This window comes from Myotis yumanensis, unplaced genomic scaffold (assembly GCF_028538775.1).
Source record: "Myotis yumanensis isolate MYYU_CA2020_CCGP unplaced genomic scaffold, mMyoYum1.0.hap1 SCAF_4, whole genome shotgun sequence".
NCBI classification, from domain to species: Eukaryota; Metazoa; Chordata; class Mammalia; order Chiroptera; family Vespertilionidae; genus Myotis; species Myotis yumanensis.
The window spans coordinates 79,106,068-79,128,882 of NW_027223755.1; the positions used below are offsets into that span (position 1 = coordinate 79,106,068).

Consider the following 22,815-nt stretch of genomic DNA (forward strand, 5'->3'; position numbering starts at 1 on the left):
GGAGGAGCCTATGGGACCTCCAGATACTGTAATTATCAGTTACAGATTGTAAAAAGCAAGTATCCTTACTATGTTCAAGGAAATAAAAGTCTAATTTTAAAATCTCAGTAATAAACCAGAAACTAAAAAAGAGATATTGGAGATTTTAAAAAGAGTCATCTAAAAATTATGGAAGTAAAAAATACAGTAACTAAAATTTAGAATCAATGATTAGATTTAATAGCAGATTTGACACAACTGAAGGGAAAAGTAGTAGAATTGATACACAGATTGGGAAGAAAAGCCCAGAATAAGTAAAGAGGGGAAATATGAAAAGCACAGGAGAGATGACACAGAGAACAGAATGACAAAAGTAAAACATAATTTAATTGGAATCCCAGAGAGAAGGGGGATAAAAAGGAAGAGGTAATATTTAAGAGTGGCTGAGAATTTCCCAGAAATATTTAAAGATGAAATGAAGGGCATCAACCTATTGTTTCAAAGATCCCAACAAAGCCAAAGTAGAATTTGGTAAAATAAATAAATAAATAAATAAATAAATCCTTATCTAATCACACTTGATTGAAGATATAAGAAATTAAATGAAAAGTAAGAGAAGAGCCCTAGCCGGCTTGGCTCGGTGGATAGAGCATTGTCCTGTGGAGCGAAGGGTCCCAGGTTTGATTGCAGCCAAGGGCACATGCCCAGGTTGTGGGCTCGATCCCCAGTAGGGGGCGTGCAGGAGGCAGCCAACCAATGATTCTCTCTTATCCTTGATGTTTCTATCTCTCTCTCCCTCTCCCTTCCTCTCTGAAATCAATAAAGAAATTTTTTTAAAAAGTAAGAGAAGACAAAATTACCAATGCCAGGAATGAAATAGAGGCTATCACTACAAATATCAAAAGTATAATAAGGAAATACAACAAACAACTTTACACACATAAATTTGACATCTTAGATGAAACTAACCAATTTATTAAAAATTGCAAACTATTACAACTCACCTGATATGTAACAGATAATTTGGATAGCTCTGTAATCATTAAGAGAAATGTAAGCAACTTAACCAACTACAGTGTGTGCACCTTGTTTGAATTCTGATTCAAACCAAATCTAGTACAAAATGATAAACAATGCATACAGTAACCAAGGAAAGTTGATACAGACCTTAAGGAAACATCATTTTTAGAAATAAGAAAGGTTTCTTCCTCATGATAAAAAGTTCAGTTTGCCAGGAATTTGTAATGATTCTAAATAGCTATACATCTAATAATATGGCATTAAGTAAATATAGCAAATTTCAAAATAAACTACATGGGAAAACAAATTCACAATCATTCTGGAAGGTTTTTAATATCTGTCTCTCAGTAATTGGTAAAATAAGTAGACAAATGATTAATAATGATGTAAAGATTTGAATGACATGATTTTATTTATTTATTTATTTATTTATTTTTTTAAATATATTTTATTGATTTTTGACAGAGAGGAAGGGAGAGAGATAGAGAGCTAGAAACATCGATGAGAGAGAAACATCGATCAGCTGCCTCCTGCACACTCCCCACTGGGGATGTGCCCGCAACCCAGGTACATGCCCTTGACCGGAATCGAACCCGGGACCTTTCAGTCCGCAGGCTGACGCTCTATCCACTGAGCCAAACCGGTTTCGGCTATTTTTTTAAAAAAATATATTTTATTGATTCTCTACAGAAAGGAAGGGAGAGGGACAGAGAGCCAGAAACATCGATGAGAGAGAAACATCGATCAGCTGCTTCCTGCACACCTCCTACTGGGGATGTGCCTGCAACCAAGGTACATGCCCTTGACCAGAGCCGAACCTGGGACCCTTGAGTCCGCAGGCCGAAGCTCCATCCACTGAGCCAAACCGGTCAGGGCGTGAATGACATGATTTTAAAACCGGCCCTGTTTAGACAATAAAGCTATCAATTGCAGATTACATATGTGTAACATTTACAAAACTGATTGTTTACTGAGCCACAAAGTGAGTCTCATCAAATCTCAAAATATTTAAAATTTAAAAAAAAATGTTCTCTGGTCACAATGCCAATATATTAGAATTAATAACTAAAATAGTATTAGTAGAAAGGATATATCATTTTTAAATATCTCAGCAGAAACCAAATTGAACTACAGATTCAATATAATCACAATGAAAACCCCAACAGAATTTTTGTTTTGCAATTCCACAAGTTGATTAAAAGATCCATATAGAAGCACAAAGGGGGGAAAAAGGCGCCAAGACTCTTTAAAAAACAACAAAAATGTAGGTTTTGTCTACCAGATGTCCAAAATTATTACCACACTATAGTATTGAAGACTGGGTGGTATTGGTACTGGTATAGACAAATGGATTCCTTAAACAGAATTGAGAGCCCCCACAGGGACATATGGACACCCAATTTATGATGAAGATGCACTGCACAGCTGTGGGGAAAGGATGAAGGTCTCCGTCAGTGGTGCCGAGCCAATCATATATCCAAATACCCAAAGCTTTAAAAAATAGAAAAGGTGTTCTCTCATCCCTAATCAGAGAAATTCAAATGAAAACCACAGGAGCCTCTGCTTCACATACATAATTTTTTCCAAATGCTAACATTTGATCCTATCAAATGCTGGCAAGAATGTGGAACAACAAGAACCGCCTGTGAAAGAGTAAACCAGTAAAACCACTTTTTAAAGATTGGCAGAATCCAAAAAGTCTCCAAACACACCTACTCTCTGATTAGCAAAACCACTGCGAGGTGACATCCTACAGAAACACATGCTCATGTGGACTGTAGTTACTCGCACAAAAAATATTTATAGCAGCATTTTTCATGATAGTCCCATCAACAATAGAATGTAAAAGTGTAGTGCATATGAGGTGAACATACAATGAAATACCATATAACAGTGAAAATGAATGAACTATAATTACATGAAAGTATATGGGTGAATCTTAAATACATAATATTAAGCAAATGAAACCAGTGATAACAGGATTTACAGCATACCTTTTCTTTTTTTTTTCTTTTTTTAAAATATATTTTATTGATTTTTTACAGAGAGGAAGAGAGAGATAGAGAGTCAGAAACATCGATGAGAGAGAAACATCGATCAGCCGCCTCCTGCACATCTCCTACTGGGGATGCCCTTGACTGGAATCGAACCTGGGACCTTCCAGTCTGCAGGCCGACGCTCTACCCACTGAGCCAAACCGGTTTCGGCCATACCTTTTCTTTTATATGAAGTTGAAAATCAGGCAAAATTCATAAATATTGTTTAGAAGTGCCTAATAAGTTGACAAAACTATAAAAAACCAAAGGCATAGCCCTGCCAGTGTGGGTCAGTGGTTGAGCGTCGACCTATGAACCAGGAGGTCATTGTTCGATTCTAGTCAGGACACCTGCCTGGGTTGCAGGTTTGATTCCTAGTAGGGAACATGTAGGGGGCAGCCAATCAATTATTCCTCTCATCATTGATGTTTCTATCTCTCTCTCTTCCTCTTCTTTTCTTTCTAAAATCAATAAAATATATTAAAAAATAATAAATTTGAAATATCAATATGAATTCATGATTTTTAGTGTAGCTATCTATCCTCTATCAATCATATATCTACATCTTCTTCTGAATGTTAAATGGCCTAGAAACAATGTTACCCCAATAATAATGAATACTTACAGTACCCAGATATTAACTTTTCATTTACCATGAATCCTTAAAGAATCAACAAATTCCAAGTCTGGGCAGAATAGTACATAGCGAACTTGGAATACCTCATTCCAGAAATCAAGGAAATTTTCTAATGTTGGAGGTATATCAAAAAGGGCATAGGAGCCATCTTGGTAGAGATTGTGAAAATTTGAATATTAGAGAAAATGATGAAAGAAAGTATTTAGAGAAAATAATGATTTTATAGTAAAATATTGGCCAATTACAAACCAAATTTATAAAAATCCATGTATCTATAATGATTCTCAAAAAATAGTCATTTGTCACCATTTTAAACCAGCTCTCTTCTTTGTAAATTGGTAATTAAAGATAGTTTAATGTTTTCTTGCCTTTTGGGGAGAAGCTATCTTTCAAACTAGCCTATTAGCTCCAGTCAATGAGAGAAAGCATTTAAAAAAAAATAAAAGACCAGCCCTGACCGTTTTGGCTCAGTGAATGGAGCGTCGGCCTGCAGACTGAAGGGTCCCAGGTTCGATTCTGGTCAAGGGTGTGTGCCTTGGTTGTGGGCACATCCCCAGTAAGGGGTGTGCAGGAGGCAGCTGATGGATGTTTCTCTCATCGATGTTTCTAACTCTTTATCCCTCTCTCTTCCTCTCTGTAAAAAAATCAATAAAATATATTTAAAAATAAATAAATAAAAGACCAGCCAATATGTATACAAAGAACAATAAGAGTTAGAAAACCACCCTTTGGTAACACTTATACTGCACTGTGGAGGGATCAGCCCTAATCCCCTTATCCAGTGGTCATTCTTCTCATCACTAATGATAAACAATCAGATCCTATGCAAACAGAATTTACATCATTTATGTACGTGCTTAAGTTCAATCTATCCAGCCTTGAACTTTCAATTCTAGTTTATAGGAAATGCAAGAAATAGAGGACAAACTAAATGTCACCATAATGAAGCAATCAAAAATATCCAGAAGGTGGAACATTTGACAGGGCAGCTGGCCCTGACTTTTCCATAAAGGAAAGTGAAGAAAAGAAGGACTAGCCTAGATATAAAGAAATTAAGGGACAAAACAACCACATCCTGGAATGGATCTTGGCTTTGAAAAAACTATTGTATAGAATTTGAAGGACAATGGAGGAAATTTGATTATAAACTGGATATTAGATTTCAGAAAGTATTATCCATTTTTTAAATTGTGATAATCTTATTTGGGTAATGTTTAGAAAGATTCTGTTTTTAAAAGACATTGGAATATTTGGCAGTAGAATGTCAAGATGTCTGTAATCGACTCAAATACTTAGAATATTAAAGTAAAAAGTAACATGTATATGCTGATGGGAATGTGATGGAAATAATGCTGTTGGGGAAGGTGATGTAGGAGGGAGAGGGGAAATTAGTAGGCAGATGTCCTTGAATAGATCTAGAATTGAAGTACAAGGATAGGAACATGGAGAATTCACTTTCAAAAACATGTAGGAAAACAGAGGATACTAGTACCGATGCCGGTAGGAGAGGAGATGTGGTGGGAGTCTGGAATTTCACTTCCGATTGCTTTGTTTTGTTCAAGAAAATATACAAGGTTAGCAGCTGAGTGTGAGGATGAAGAAACTGAAATCTCACTGAGGAGAGTGGTTCAGTGGACCTAGGGCAGAGGCTCCAGACCTTGGAGCCCAGCAGAATCACCTGGAGGCTGGTTGAAACAGACTGAGTTCTTCCCCGGAATTTCCGATTCAGGAAATCTGGGATGGGGCCAGAGACTCCAGTTCTCACAAGCTCCCAGGTGCTGCCAATGCAGCCAGTCTGGGGCCACATTTTGAGAACTACTGTGATTATTGTGCAGCATCAGTACCTCCTAGACATTCGTGGTCATGCATTGATCAATGAAAACAGCATGACGGGACAGTTTTGCTCCAGGTGTGTTCAGGGACACAGGTGTAGTTGCAAAAGAGGCAGAGGGTTCTATCAAGATCATCACATATCTGGCTCCTTATCATTCTGGACGCAGTTCAAATGAAACTGCCTCAAAAGCATTTTCCCTGACCATTTAATCTCGCTTCCTCCTCTTCACCATCTTTAACCTTCACATTACTTTTTCTCACAAGCCTTTTTTTAAAAAAATATGTATTTTATTGATTTTCCACAGAGAGGAAGGGAGAGAGACAGAGTTAGAAACATCGATGAGAGAGAAACATCGATCAGCCGCCTCCTGCACATCCCCCACCGGGGATGTGCCTGCAACTCAGGTACATGCCCTTGACCGGAATCGAACCTGGGACCTTTCAGTCCGCAGGCCGACGCTCTATCGACTGAGCCAAACCAGTTTCGGCTCTCACAAGCCTTTTAATATCTGAAACGACTGTATATTTATTGTGTCACAGTGTCTGAGTCTTTCCACCAGTTTATGCACAACAAAACAGGAATCTTGATATTTTTGTTCTGGATATTTTTGTTCTTGTTTACTATTATGTTCCTAGAACCTAGAACACTGTTCTAGGAACATAATAGTAAACTGGATATCATAGGTGCTCAATAAATATTTATTGATGAAAAACAAGGAAGGCAGGAAAGGAGAAAAAGAGACAGGAAAACAAATTACCACACAAGAAACTAAATCATAATATTAGTTTGGCTATGAAGAGAAAAATATTTACATAATTATAAAAACATAAACACCGTTCACCGATATGACTAAAATAAATACTTTGGAAAGATGGGAAGGGGAGGCTAGCTAGAGCAGTAAATACCACTTCCATGCCTGGACATAAAACACCCTATACAATCCTCCATTCTCACTTTCCCTCTCCCTTCCCCTCTTCCTCTTTTTCTCTCTCTCCTCACCACTGGCTTGGGTGCAGAGGATCCAGCAGTGCCTTCTGGGAGGCCCTAGGGACAGTGGAGACACAGGATGAAAGGACCCTGGGTCCCAGAGTCCCAGCTTTGAGGATAGCGGTGTGGAAGGCTGCCCTCAAACAATGGACTTTAGGTGCGTTCAAAATAAACTTGTATTGTGTCAAGCCACTGAAATTCTAGGGCTTTTTTATTATGGCAAAATAAGAGGAATATAAAAATTGATTTATTAGGAATTCCTGGTGTATCAGTTAGGGTCCAACCAGGAGAAAGAAAAAAAATCACACATTCGTTTGAACAGGCAAAGTGAATATAAAGAATTACTAACAATAACAGGTGAAAGAAAATTCTAAATAATACTATAGTGATGAGGGAGAGGACCTGAATTCTGGGATAATTTTTTAGCTTACTAATTTGTTCTACTGTGGTATTCGTTCTGCTGTTTATTCCATCAACTGAGGATTTTTAAAGAATATTTCCATTTATAAAATATCTAATTAGGTCTTTGATATAAAGAATTCAACACTTCGCTTCTTCTCCAGGGTAGACTGACTGAGGTTGGAGCTGCCAGTTGAGCACAGAGTGTTCCTCCTGACCCTGATATCCACAGAACTTCCAGAGGTGGGACCACTCATAGGAGACTCTGGTGAGTATGGGATTTAGAGAAAATACCCTCATGCCTACTTTCTATTATACAAATAACCTTCAATTTACAAATTACCTTCTGACTAAAATGACAGATGTTGCATGCTTGTGGCAAGTCCCCTTCATTGTCCTGTGGTATGGCAGAGGCACTCTGCGTACTGCCAAGTGCTAGAGCATTGTTGGCCGGGGGGCAGAGCTGGTCTCCTTCCAGCCTCTGGTCATGGCTTGCCCATCCATCAGTTGGTGCGTCATCTTGTTTTGTGTGTGTTTCTCTTTAAAGACTTCTTAGTTGTGACTGGCTTTTTTCACTTAGCATAACATTTTAAAGTTTTATGTATGCTATATTCTACTGCATGGGTATACCACATTTTGTTTACCCATTCACCAGTTGAGGAGTATTTCGGTTGTTTCTGGTTTGAGGCTCTTATGAATAACGCCGCTATGAACATTGTGTACAAGTTTTTTGTGTGAACACGTTTCCATTTCTTGTGGGTATGTACCTACAAGTGGAACTTCTGGGCCATCTGGTGACTCTCGTTTTCCAACGTGGCCCCGCTATTTTTACATGTCCACCAGCAATGTACGAGGGGTCCGATTTTTAAACATTCTCATGAATGTTTTTTATTTTATTTTTTTATCTTTAATTTCTTTATTGGTTAAGGTATTACAAATGTGTCCTCATCCCCCCATTAACCTCCAACCACTCCCCTCATGTTCTCATCCCCCTGTTGTCCATGTCCATTGGTTTGACTTATATGCATGCATACAAGACCTTTGATCGATCTCTTCCCCTTACCCCCACCCTCCCCTACTTTCCCTCTGGGGATTGATAGTCTGATCGCTGTTTCTCTTTCTTTGGATCTGTCATCAGTCTATGTTGTTCTCTATATTCCACAAATGAGTGAGAATATGTGGTATTCATCTTCCTCTGACTGGCTAATTTAACTTAGCATAATGCTCTCCAGTTCCATCCATGCTGTTGCAAATGGCAAGAGTTCCTTCTTTTTTACCGCCGAGTAGTATTCCACTGTGTAGATGTACCACAGTTGTGTGTGTGTTTTTTTTACTGCATTTCTGTGAAATGTCCCCCCCCCCCCCCATAGCCATATCCCTGGAGGTATCTCCCTACAGAAAGCAGATTAATGACTGCCTGAGGCTAGGGTGGGAGGACAGGGAGGGGCACTGGGAAAGGGAGGCAACTCTTAATGGGTATGGGTTTAAAGTCCTACGATTGGCTCCTCTCTGAGGGGGCGTGGCTAGGCCCTGGGGGGCGTGGCTGGACTCTAGGGCGGACCCAGCCAGTTTAAAACCCGGCTCTGTAGTGGCTGTTAAGCACGGAGCGTGGAGGAGTGCGCTTGCCTCTGCGGCGTGAGCTCTTCTCGGGAATGTCGGTGTTGTCAGGAGTCCCAGGGCCCAGCTGAGACCGCAGCGGCTGAGGGCAAGCCGGCCCCGGCAGAAAAGCACCTCAAGGTGGGCACGGCAGCGGGGTGCTGTGCGGGGAGTGGAGGAATCGCGAGCCCCATGCCGCCCCCGCACTGCTCGCTGCAGGACCTGCCGGTGGAGTTGCTGGTGGAGATCTTCGCCTCTCTCCCCGGCACCGACCTGGCCAGCCTGGCCCAGGCCTGCACCAAATTCCACCACATCCTGCACACCAACAACATCTGGAGACGGCGCTGCCGGGAGGAGTTTGGTGTTCGTGAAAACTTGCAGAACCTGGAGATCGGTATGTCTTATCGAGAAGTCTATGCGAAGCTGTTCCCATACAGAAACATTTTGGGATTGTGGCAGCTGGATGATAGCTATGGAAGACTGCTGAATGTAGTGGTGGGCGGCTTAGGCATTACTGGTTGGACGTGCCGGCCTTCCAAGAACACCCATGTGTATGGCCCAGTGCAATTCGAGCCTTCGTTTAGAATTCGCCTGACGGAGAGGAAATCAGCCACGGTGGAGTACATGGACAACATCTATAGCTTTTACTACCGCCGCCACATGCAGATTCAGAAGGACAGGTTCAGCATCCAGTGGATCAAGAGAGACCACCAAAAGGATTCACCAACGCGGCTTGGGGGAGAACGGGTTCTGGTGCTGTTGGAGAAGGACAGACGGCCTTATGACTGCCTGGCCCCATACCGCCGCGTGATGCTGTCGCAGGAGGACAGACAGCCCTACCGCTGCCTGACCTACCGCCGCGTCTACCTCCCGCCGAGCCACCCGGACGACCTCATCAAGCCAGGCCTCTTCCACGGCAAATACGATGGCTTCGGCCCTGTGATTGCCATGCTCAGCTTCCATGGGAAGTATGCCAGGGTCACCAAGATCACGGGAGACTCCATCGGGAGGTTAGAGATCCACCTCATGCGCCGCATCCAGCTGCCAGATGGCGAGTTCTTCCGCAACTTCCACGAGCTCTCCCGCGTGGTCCAGGAGATTGACGAGCAGGTGATCCGGGAGCGGCAGCAGCAGCAAGAAGACGGGACTGAGGAAAGCCAGGGCCATGGCTGGCAGAGCCCTGCCCAGCCCAGCGTGGGGGAGTCCGGGGCTGCAGCTTCGGAGGAGCAGCCTGTTCCGTTTGTTCTGCCTGTGGGCGTGCGCTCAAGACTCCACAACTACCCCCGAACCTGCAGGATGTGTTTCTATGGCGTTTACATTGGTACCTTAGATCCCTTCGCCTGCCCCGGGCGCTTCCCTGGAGTCTTCATCCTGTTCGATGAGAACCACTTGGGGTTCATCGACCTGGAGATGAAAAACTTAATCCTGTTTGGCAGAGTCCAGAACACCTTCCAGAATGTGGAGGCACCAACTCCGCAGGACTTCCTGGAATTGCTCTCGAAAATCAAATAAATATCAAAATATAAGTCTTTGTTTTACTACGGTTGCAAAGATCAAAAAATTCTATATATGACACGGCACCAGGGTTAAGTTAGGGTTTTTCAAAATGCTGGCACGCCGAGCTCAAAAGATTCTCCATCACTGGTGTAGGGGGACCCAAAAAAGCTCAGATATATTTCTTCTCCCGGCAGGAACCTCTCTTCCCAGGTGTGTGGACCTGATATTGAGAGTTCTGTCCCAATTCCCCGCTTCCCAGCCCGTCCTACTCTGTATTGAGGAGGAGGAGGGGAACGGAAGGAAGAAGTAAAGCAATAAAAAGGGTCAAGGAGAAGAGCCCTTCAATGTACATAGATGCCAAAGACTTCTGTTAGGAAGTACTCTGTCCCGCCACCTAGGAATGAACAAAGCTCAGTTGGAGTCTGAGTCAGAGGTGTCCCCCGAGGAGGATGAGCTGGAGCTGCTGGCATCTTCTCGCTACTGCTGGAGTCGGAGGAGCTGCTGCTTTCTGCCTTTCCCCCATGTTCCTTCTTTTCTTCAGATCCCCGTGAGGAATGAGAACAGTGCCCATTTGTCTCTGTGGCCCCTGCTGTTTAAAATAGCCCACAGCCTTAGTGCCAAAGCACTAGCTATGCCTTATGGAGATAATGTATCTGTTAGATAAGCTTCCTTAAGGAATGACCTCTATTGCTATTGGCGATGAATTCAATGTTAATAAACAATATATATTAACTGGGATGTCTTTAAATAGAAGCACACATAGAGCAGGATGATGTACGGACTGATGGCTGGGTAATCTGTGGCCGGGGGCTGGAGGGAGACTGGCTCTGCCTTTTGGCCAAGGATGGTGTTTCTGCGCTTGCTGGTGCGTGGAGTGTTTGTGCTATATTGTGGAACATGAGGGGAATTTGCTGTGGGCATGTAGTATCTCATTTTAGTCAGAAAGTAATTTGTCTTTAGAATGCAATGAAAAATCTATACTTACAGATAATAAAAGTCATAGATTATGCAATAGAAATAGGAAAAAAAAAAGAATTCAAAGTAACGTATACATTGATTAAAATAAAATTGACTCCAAGAGGGATCTGAGTTTCCATTGCCACCTGGCAGCAGCATGGCAGAAAAAGGTGGAGTGAAGAAATGCTAGTTGGCACTGTACCCGCCTGTCCTTGTTGTGGAGCTGAAATGACGCCTTCACCCAGTGGCAACAAGGTGGAGCTGGTTCTCCATTTTCCCTGGGGTGGTAGCAACAGAGCCCCAAAGCGAGCTGAGCATACACTCCACCTGGGCCTGCGCGCTACACCCAAATAGGTGAGTGCTTGTTAAAAAGAACAAAGACCCACAGTCTCACACCAGAATACCCAACTGTCCGGGAAACAATAGAAAATTACATATCATCCCAAGAACCACGGCAATCACAAGTTGAATGAGAAAAGACAATCATGCCAACAAGATTACTCAGATGTTGGAATTATCTGATAAGGATGTTAAAAGCAGCCATTGTACAAAATGCTTCAATGGGCCATTATGAACACTAATACCTATTAGTAAAGCTAAAATGTAAAAGATTGACATTCCCAAGTGTGGGTGAGAATATATAGGAACTAGAAGTCCTATCCAGTGATGGTGGGAATATAAAATGATACAGTTAGTTTGGAGAATGGTTTGGCAGTTTCTTAACAAGTTAATCATATGTATTCACCTGCCATCTGATCTAGCCATTTCACATTAAGGCTGCGGTTCTCAACCTTTGGGGGTCGAAGGAGCCTTTCACAGGGGTCACCTAAGACCATCGGAAAACACATATGTAATTACATATTGTTTTTGTGATTAATCACTATGCTTTAATTATGTTCAATTTGTAACAATGAAATTGGGGGTCACCACAACATGAGGAACTGTATTAAAGGGTCGTAGCATTAGGAAGGTTGAGAACCACTGCATTAAGGTATTATTTACTCAAGAGAAATGAAAGCTTATCCCCATATAGAGACTTGTGCACAGCCTTTGCTGGTTTGGCTCAGTGGAAAGAGCGACGACGGCCTGCAGGCTGAAGGGTCCGGGGTTCGATTCCAGTCAAGGGCACATGCCTGGGTTGTGGGCTTGATCCCCTGTAGGGGGCGTGCAGGATGCATCCAATCGATGAGTCTCTCTCATCATTGGCATTTCTATCTCTCTCCCTCTCCCTCTCCCTCTCTGAAATAATAATAATAATAAAGACTTGTGCTCAAATATTCATAGCCACTTTTACTTGTAATAGCTAAAAATTGGAAACAACCCAAAAGTCCATTAACAGATGAATGGATAAACAAATAATGGTATATGCATATAATGGAATACTTCATAGCACTAAATAAGGAACAAACTATTGCCACACTCAGAAATGTGGATCAATCTCAAAATTAATTATGTTGTATGAAAGGAGCCACACACAAAAAAGGGTACACATTGTATGGCTCTACTTAAATAAAGTTCTAGCAAATGCAAATTAAGCTGAAAAGTCAGACAGCAGATGTGTGGTTGCCTGGGGAAGAGGAAGGTAGAAGGCAAGGATTAGCAAGGGCCACCAGAAAAGTTTTCTGCCACGTGGATATATTAATTATCTTTTTTGTGGAGGTTGTTTTCCAGGTGTACATATATGTTATAACTTATTAAATTGTACACTTTAAATATATTCTATTTGTGACTTGTCAATTACACCTCAATGTTTAAAATAAAGAACCTCAAATTAGTTCTAGTGACTGAGGATGACAATATGGCAAATTTCTAAACTTTTTAAAAATGTCTAAACTTCTAGGAAGACAAGAATGCATCTGAACTACCTGAGATCAGAGATAATATGCTTAGGTGGACTGTCCTCAAAAAACATGGTAAGCAGGAGCCACAACTAGTCTGTTGCTAACTTTACAATTGAGCTCACAGACAATATGACCACTGAATAGTGGGCCCAGTCCAGCTGTCATTCAGGCTAGCTTTTCGGTTCTACCTTCCCACTCCTCAGATATCTTTGAGACTTGTAGTAACTTCGTATTAGGTACTGGCTGCTTGGATATAATTTTATTTAAAATAACTGATAGAGATGCTGTGTTTGTTTTTCTTTTCTAAATGGGAGGTTATTCACACATCCTGTGACAATTTTCTGTTCTCCATTCATCTTGACTATTCAGAGAAACGGTGCACATGGAAGATTTGGGATTGTGTTAATTTAACTTGGGAGAGGCTGAGGAAACAACATACATTCCACAGAAGTCACTTGGGTTTTAGGTAATAGGAGAACCCTATATATTCTCACCCACACTTTACCAGGGGTCCTACCCTCTCCCCTCACGGCCACTCACAGGGCACGGTGTCACGCAGATACTCCCACCACTGCCGAAGCGTGGAGTCCCCTATCATGTGGACGACGTGACCAGCCAGGCAGCCCAGGATGCTGTTAACAGTGGGAAAGGAGCGGCTGGAGCAGGACAGCGAGTGCCACACATGCCCGTGGTAGAAGCCAGAGGGCTTTGCGGTAGGGAGCCCAGGACTGCACGGGGGTCGAGAGGGTAGGGCTATAGAAAAGGAAAAACCAGAACACAACTAACATTTATTATTATAAAATTCTGGGCTCTCTTCTATGTGCTTTACATACATCATTTCATTTACTTTTTTGCAAAAGTCCATGAAGTACTATTCACGAAGGCCCTGAATTGTTAAGCAGTTTACCCATGGTCAAGAATAGTGACTGGCAGAGATGGACTTTTACCCAAGAAGTCTGACTTTACAGCACAGATTACTAACCATTATGCATACTGCCCTGGCAGGGGGACTGGGGCTCAACTCCCAGTCAAGGACTAAAACCCCCTACGTCTATTCCCCACCCCACACCTGCCCGGTGCCCAGCAAATGCCAGCCCCACTCACCCAGGCTGCTGTTTCCTGGGGCTGCCCTTCTGATCTGGATTGGAGAAATGCCCCGAGGGAGCACCTTGTCTGTCACTTGCCTGGAGAAACACCAAGAGTGAGCATTGAGGGGGCTGAGCAGGTGAAAACTGGAATCCAGTATAGGGATATGATGGCTGCCTTATAATTTCTACTCCGCCTAAGTCCTAAAAGAGTTTGAGGTAGCTACAATACAATGAGCACTTTTATAATGAAGCCATTACAATCAAGAATCAGAAAAAAGTGATGGAAGAAAGAGAAAATCTTATCAGGAACCTGGACTTTCTACAACCAACCTACCCATGAGCTCTCAGTTTACTAACAGGCCAGGCAATAAAAGAGCATCCAAGCTGGATCATGTCGTTCTTCTCTGATAAAGAAGGGTACACAAGCCAGGAGAAAGGAACTCTCTCTTCCTAGCACTACATTCTGGAAGGAACATGAGCAGAATAATTTTTGTCACAAAAAACTCAGACAGTGGAGATCATAATCCCTCACTACTTAAGTGTGGGCTGTCCCTAGCGTTGCCCAGAGGGCACAGTGTGGAAGGAGGGGGTGTGGGAGAGTAGTTTTGTGGTGGAGAAACACTGCCCAGCCAGGTTAAAATCAACACTCATAAATCACGTTGGTAGCATGTACACTTGATATAATGTGATGAAAATGTAACCTGATCTCTGTGACCTTCTTCCTCAAAACCATAACCCACCTCTAATCATAGGAAAAACATCAGACAAATTTCAATAGAGAGGAATACTGCAATATAATTAACCGATCGATACTCCTCAAAACTGTCAAAGTCATCAAAAATAAGGAAAGTATAAGGATCTGTCACAACCAAGAACCTTGACGATTAAATGTAATGCAGAATTCTGGATGGGATTCTGGAACAGAAAAAGGACATTAGATTAAAATAGCAATGTTTTCCCTGGCCGGTTTGGCTCAGTGGATAGAGCGTCGGCCTGTGGACCCAAGGGTCCCAGGTTCGATTCCAGTCAAGGGCACATGCCTGGGTCGCAGGCTCGATCCCCACTAGGGGATGTGCAGGAGGTGGCTGATCCATGATTCTCTTTCATTGATGATGTTTCTATCTCTCTCCCTCCCTCCCTCTCCCTTCCTCTCTGAAATCAATAAAAAGATATTTAAGAAATAAAATAAAATAGCAATGTTTAACCTTCTTTCATCTCATGACAGACACAATTACTACAATTCTGTGACATATCAAAAAATGCTATTTTTTTTCTGATCTGACAAAAAAAAAAAAGGTATAATTTTGATTCATTCACGCCGGACAGCTATTGTTATGTTGGTTGTTACTTTTTGTTTGTTTGTTTGACAGTCTAAGGGGAAAAAAGGTCAGTGCCCCTGACTAGTCAGGTATTGTATGTTTTAAAAATTATTGCAGCTCATCATTGAAAAATCACTGGGTTAAAACTAAAGAAACCTAAATAGACTATGGACTTAATAATAATGTATCGATATTGGTTCATGAATTGCAACAAACATACCACACTAATATAAAATGTTAATAATAGGAGAAATTATGGGGGAAAGCAGATAGGGGAATCTCTGTAGTATCTGCTCTATTTCTTTGTAAATCTAAAACAGTTATAATTCATAAAGTCTAGTAGTAAAAAAATTCCACAGAGAAACAAAAATATTTGTCTACGAAAGTCTTATGCCCCAATATTAACAGCAGTTTGATTCATAATTGCTAAAAGTGGAAACAACCCAAATGTTCAAGAGGTGAATGGAGAAATAAACTGTAGCATATCTGTACAATGGAACACTGTTTATCAATAAAAAAGAGAAAATTACTGATATTCAACAACATGGATGAATCTCAAAAGCATGTTACTGAGTGAAAGAAGCCAGATACAAGAGTACAAACTGTATGATTACATTTTTATGCAATTTTAGAAAAGGCAAAACTAATACCTATTTTCAGAAAGCAGATTAGATCAGTGCTTGCCTGGGGCTGGAGGTGGATGAGGAAAATTGACTGTAAAGGGACACAGGGAAACTTTAGAGGTGGTGGAAATGTTCTAGTTCTTGATTGTGGTGACAGTAAATGGGTATACACATTTATTAAAACTCAGTGGATAGAGTGTAGGATGCAGGCTCCTCCCTGGCCCGGGGCCCTGGTCGGGGCTTATGCAGGAGGTAATCAATCGATGTGTTTCTCTCACATCAATATTTATCTCTGTCTTTCCCCCCCTCTTCCACTCCCTTTAAAAATCAATGGAAAAATATCCTTGGTTGAGGATTAAAAACAGAACAAAACAAAAAATCTCATTGACCTGCACATTTCAAACAAGACTATTTCATTGTATATAAATTATACTGTAATAAAGCAGATTAGAGTTTTTAAAAAATTTCATCAAAACAAAAACTCAGACAATCCTATATAATAAAGAGCTAATATGCAAATGGTCATCACACCCTCGCACCCTTGTGCCGGAACTGCTTAGACACTCAACACTGGAGAGAGAGGAATGGGGACCAGCCAGGCTGCGGCCCTGGAGAGGGACAAGCTGCCCGCCCTGCTGTCCTGGGCACCTGCAGCTGTGGGTTGGGCGAAGCCACCCGCCCACGGTCCCCTGTGGCTGCAGCCGGCCGGGGCGAAGCTGGCCTGGGTCCTGGGTGCCTGCGACTAGCTGGTGGAGGGAATCCTGGGTCCCAGGTGCAGGGCAAGGCAGAGGCGGTTAGGGGCGATCAGGCAGGCAGAGGTGGTTAGGGGCGATCAGGCAGGCAGGCAGAGGGGTTAAAGGCAATCAGGCAGGCAGGCAGGCAGAGGGGTTAGGGATATAATCAGGCAGGCAGGCAGAGGGGTTAGGGGTGATCAGGCAGGCAGGCAGGCAGGCAGGCAGTTAGGAGCCAGAGGTCCTGGATTTCGAGAGGCAGTCCGACATACCCCGAGGGGTCCCGGCCGGGCTGGGGGTACTTCTCCTTCCTCCTGGTGCACAAAATTCATGCACTGGGCCTCTAGTAGGAATATAAGTTGCTGAGGAGGCAATAATGAAATAACTAGCTATTAAATAAGAGTAAATATTTGAGTGTATGAACTGCTGTCTTTAGAACTGATGGACGACAGTTCCAGTGAGGCTGGAAATGCTGTTGGGCAATCTTTTTGTGTGTTTCCACCATTCCCCAAGTGTAGGACATTTGAGATTGGGAGAGGCATCTTTCTTACCTCATCTTTCTTCCTTCACTTCCCAGGCCCGGGATGGGGCAGCACCTCCTAATCAACAGGAGCTTTCTCAACATTCACTTCTTTATCAGGAAATATGTCAGTCTCTGCACCCATCCTCACTTCCTGCTCTCTCTACTCAGGAGATGTGACACATCTATCTGCTGCTGCTACCTCCTTCTGCATCTTTTAGATTGTGCCCCCTTTTTTCTCTCTCAGAATATAAACATAATCACATCTGCTCCACTGAATAAACTGCCTCTTCCATGACCTCTTCCTACAGCTACAACTCTGTCAGGTTCCTTTCCTTCAAAGGACAACTTCTTGAACGACTCATCTGCCCTTGTTATCTGACTTATTTTCCTACCTCTTATGCACATTTTAAAATTTACTTTTTTGTGTACCCAACATCCAGCTCTACAGGATCTTAACGTTTTGCCAGGTTTGAATTAGATCTTTCTTTAGAAATGAATAGATCAACAGATAAAATTAAAAATAATGTTAAAACTAAATGTTGGGGAGAGTGCAGAGAAACTGGACCTCTCAGACATTGCTGATGGGAATGTAAATGGTAAGGCCACTCTGGAAAATAATTTGGTAGTTTCTTATAAAACTAAATGTCCACTAATTGTACAACCCAGCAATCACATACAGGCAGCTATTCCAGAGAAATGAATAAAAACCTATGTATGAGTATTCATGGAAACTTTACTCATAATAGTAAAAAACTGGGAATAACCCAAATGTTCTACAATGGGAGAATGGTTAAACAAACGTATACAATGGAATACTAAGCAGCAAGGAAAATGAATGAGTTATTGATAAATATAACAACTATTTTCTATTGTAAGTACTAATTCTGTATTAATTGTGTATGTTACAGATATAATCTTCCAGTCTATATCTTGACTTAAACTATGTTTATGGGACTTTTTGTAATGGAGAAATTTTTGATTTATATATCACCTAATTTATAAATTTTTTTTATGATTTGTGCCTTTTATTATATCTTAAATAATATTTTCCTGACCCAAAATAAAAACAATATTTTCTTTTTGAAGTTTTCCTTTTTTTTATTTTTACATTTAGGTCTTTAATTTTCCTAACATTGATTTTTATGTATATACTCTAGAGTGCAGATAGAATTATATTCTTTTCTATTTATTTACTATTCAACATATTTTCCATTGGTTTGAATACCTATTATGTTTAGGTAAAGTTAGTTATCTTCATGGATTTAGTCTATTTTATGATTTATTTAACTGTGCCTAAACAAATGAAACTGTGCCACATTTCATGTCAAGAGACCTACCTACAATTATTTCACACAAAATATTGAAATATAAAGAGAAGAAAAAATATATACCATGAAAACACTAAACAAATGAGAGTTGTTATAATATTCATAGTATCAAAATTAGAACTCAAGACAAAAAGCAAGAAAGTAACGTGAGTAATTTGCCATTAACATAAGACAATCACAAAGTTGAATATACTTAACAACATAACCTTGAAAAGTATAAATTGAAAACAGCCTGAATCACAAAGAGAAATAGTCAAATCTACAAACACAGTATGATACACTTATGTCTAAGCTAATAGATTGAGCACTCAGAAAAATTAGTGAAGATATATATGTTTGGAATAAAAATGTCAATAATCTAAATCAAATAGGTTCAGAATTCCATTCTGAAGAAATAGAGAATACAAATTATTTTATTTATTTTTTAAAATATATTTGTATTGATTTCAGAGAGGAAGGAAGAGGGAGAAAGAGATAGTAGCATCAATGATGAGCGAGAACCATTGATCGGCCACCTCCTGCCTCCCACAACCTAGGCATGTGCCCTGACCGGGAATTGAACTGCAGCCTCCTGGTTCATAGGTCAATGCCCAATCACTGAGCCACACTGGCTGGGCGAGAATACAAACTATTTTTTAAGAAAATATAGCCCTAACCGGTTTGGCTCAGTGGATAGAGCATCGGCCTACGGACTGAAGGGTCCCAGATTTGATTCCGGTCAAGGGCATGTACCTTGGTTGCGGGCACATTCCCAGTAGGAGATGTGCAGGAGGCAGCTGATGGCTGTTTCTCTCTCATCAATGTTCCTATCTCTCTATCCCTTTCCCTTCCTTTCTGTAAAAAAATCAATAAAAATATATTTTTTTAAAAAGAAAGAAAATATAGAACACTAAAAAAAACTAAGTCATTTGCTGGGTCACAAATAAAATTTCAACAAATTTCAAAGAATTAATATCAGAAACCATATTTCTAGTCATAATGCAAATAAATTAAGAAAAAGATATGAAGATAGCCACCTCCCTACTTTATATTCAGAAACTAAACATCACCCTAACTGGTTTGGCTCAGTGGATAGACCTTCGGCCTGCGGACTGAAAGGCCCCAGGTTCGATTCCGGTCAAGGGCATGTACCTTGGTTGCGGGCACATCCCCAGTGGGGTTGTTTCTCTCTCATCGATGTTTCTAACTCTCTATCCCTCTCCCTTCCTCTCTGTAAAAAAAAAAAAATCAATAAAATATATTTTTAAAAAAGAAACTAAACATAATTCCTAAGTAATTCATGAATTAAAGAGAAAATGACTGTGTAAATTACAAAACATGTGAAACTGAATAAAAATGAAGTTTCCATATACAAAAATTTGAAGAATATAGGCTAAAGCTGTACCCTGAAGGAAATTTATAGCCGTAACTATTTTTATCCCATATAAGGAAGATTGATAGATTGGTGAATTGTTCTGAATCATGAAATTAGAAAAAAAAGAAATAAGGGGCTATAATGAGGTATTCCACCTATGCTTACATAAGAGGCTGTTCCCATTGGGCGCTATCACAGTTACTCCTTACCAGATTCCATCCCACTCTGCTAGAGGCTGCTGCATGCTCCCACAGGCCTGCCCCAATTTTCTGCTTAACACAGGGCTGCTTGCCTAAAAATCTACAATTTCAATAGGCATACTGTCTCTGTTGGTTATTACCACTGATAGGAGTATCTTTTCATATTCATAAATATAATTGTATAAAATAAAAAAGAAATAAATCCTGAAATAAATCAAAGGAACACATATCAAAGGTATAGCAGGAACAAATAAAATAGAATGGAGATTCATTTTTCTGATAATATGGCAGAACCAAGTATTCACACCAACCCTTACACTGAGAACCACTAAAAATTCTGAACAAAAAAAAAATCTTTAATGTTTTTTAAAAATAGATTTTTAAGTAATTGAAGATCTAACAAAAGAAGGAATTTTTATGTATTTATGTATTTTTAGAAGATGAAAATCTAAGTGCAGGCAGGAATTTAAATAAATAAATGAGGCACTCGGAGACACTTTTGCCCTGAGGTCATTTGCTCTGCCTTGAACATCTTGTCTCTTATCCTTCTGGAGAATTCCTATTTTTTTCTTTAAACCCCAGATCAATTGTAACCTTCCTTAAATGGATAGCCTGACCAGTTTCTTGTGGTACATATCTGTTTAGAAATGTCTGTCATATAATAGGCGCGCAACAAGCAGCTGTTGAACGAGAGTATAAATAAAGGAGTGGTATCCTAGTAAACTGGGGAGGGTCATTGTGTCCCAGGGACAATATTTAGAAAGAAGGATGTGGCTTCCTGTTGGTACAAGCTTCCCTGCTCTTGTGTTTCCTTACCATGCCAGCAGGGCCTCATCACGTAGAGTAGTTACATTCAGGTAACTTCCACTTGAGTGCCCAACTAAAGAGTTGCAGGGCAGGGTAGAGGGCTGAGCACAGAACCAGACTTCACCCGAATCCGTATTTCTGTACTGGCAGGTAGGCCCTCTTGTTCCAATGGACAGAGCGTCAACATTGCAAATCACAGTCTCTTCAATGCCCGTGGGTCCCCGGAAATACCCTCTAAAATCAACAGTGGCTCTTTTCTCTCTCCAAATTCTTCGCAGAACCCCCACTGCCTCGCTGGAATGGATCAGCCGCACTTGCACCTGGGCCTGCCCAGCCCAAAGAAGGGGGAAGGACAGCAGGTATGTGCCGTTCTCCAGATCCTGGACATCCCCAGGGACCCCTGCCTTCAAGTCAGGACTCAGCAGCTGGGCCCGAAACAGATCCCCACCGTGGGTCTTGGGCCTGCCCCTATGGTCTCTGGCCACAAGGATGGCCTCCAAGTAGCTTCCCAGGGCATAGCTGGCCTGCGCAGGACCCCTCAGGTGGTAGGTGGAGTTCTGGGGGCTGGTGGAGGCCAATAGGTCCTTTTCTTCTCCTGGGCTTGAAGGCCAGTACAAAAGATGGGTCAGGTTGCCAAACTCCTGGGAGACAGGCTCCAAGAGGGAGGGCGTGGGGACAGGTTTAGAGGCACAACAAGGTGCTGGGGGCCGAGGGATGGTGTTGTCAGGCCAGGGCATCTTGAAGTAGAAGATCTGTGGGTGGAGAAAGGAGAATCTATCAATGGTTTATGTTTTCTTCACTTTCCTTCAGGAAGGAGATTTCCACTCACCAAAACCAGTCCCCTCTGCCAGGAGTCCTATCCTGCCTGCACCAAGCTGTCTGTCATTCACTAGCCTCATCAGTGTCTGAGTCATTATCCAGTTAGTTAAAAGGAGCACCTCCTGTGAAGATGAAGTTTTATCCCTGGATCTCAACTGTATCCTTATCTCAGCCTTATAACCTCCACTACCACCCTCATCCCTACGCAACATGCACAGAGATATATACGTGCAGGCCTGCATCTAATTGTCGTATCTCTTACCTCCCAGAACCTGGCATTCTGATGAAGTGTCCTCTTTTTTCTTCCTATTCCCTCTCTCTACCATCTCACCCCCACCATCTCCAAACTAGATTTCCAACAGAGAATTGGAGGTGGGCAAATCCATTACTCAGTGCTGTCGAGGGTTAAAAAAGCAGGAGGTTAGACCGTTTCTTAGGGAGCTCCCGCTCTAATTGGGCTCAGTAGACAAAAGAAGCAATTCGACCACAGAAACTATTGGAAAAGTAAGAGGCTGTAGAAAGGCAGAGACAGAGGTGATGGCTGGAAAAAGAACCGATATATGGCAGGTTCTTTTCTAGGAAGACATGGTGTTTGCTATGACAAAAGAGTCTCCTCCAGCGGCCCAGCGCTCTCTGGTATCATATTCCATGAAACACAAAGTCACAAATAGAGACCAGGAAGAGCAGTAGAGGGAGGCCTTGTGTTGTGTGGTGGATACGAGAGTGGGCCTATGTGCCTGACCTATCAGATACTTACCTACACCCACCAATAGTCCCTTTTATTCAAGCAAGTGTGATTCAGAAAAGAAGCAACCCAGTGACACATCTCAAATTCCATGGGAGCCCATGGAGGGTGTGTCTGAAGCTGAAATCTCTGTTTTGATTGCTGGAGGAGAAAACACTCACAGGACTGGCTCCTCTCCGGGCTGGGGAGAAGCAGGGTTCAACATCATAGAATCTGGGCTCAGATGCTGTATTATGTGGTTTCTTGGGATGCTTAGACCACACAGGCCAGTGGTGTCTTGGAGGAAAGTATACCTGGCAAGGTGTCTGGTCCTGATGGGGCCTGTTTACAGACCCTCATCCTGGGCTGGGAGAATATCAGGGGAGCACTAAATTGGCAGATCACAAGTCAGAATGGCTTCTTGTCCATCTTAACAAAGGGCAGAAACGTGCCAGTGAACATGCCTTATATTCTCAGAGGCAGAGACTGTTTTGCCTCCTGCTGCTTCCAGCTTTG

At 41.8% G+C, this 22,815-nt stretch overlaps 1 protein-coding gene across 6 annotated transcripts in view; it reads right to left on the minus strand.

The window, feature by feature from the left end:
• Positions 1-22,815, minus strand: part of LOC139008897 (NXPE family member 3-like) — a 78,988-nt gene that overhangs the window by 15,006 nt on the left and 41,167 nt on the right. For 5 of the 6 annotated variants that reach the window (XM_070412651.1, XM_070412650.1, XM_070412652.1 and 2 more), the window contains exons 3-5: positions 20,766-21,508; positions 13,888-13,967; positions 13,324-13,536 (exon numbers count right to left, since the gene is read on the minus strand). In XM_070412651.1, coding sequence (XP_070268752.1) covers positions 13,324-13,536; positions 13,888-13,967; positions 20,766-21,508 — 1,036 coding nt within the window. The remainder of the gene's footprint in view (positions 1-13,323; positions 13,537-13,887; positions 13,968-20,765; positions 21,509-22,815) is intronic. The other variant, XM_070412655.1, reaches the window with a different exon arrangement.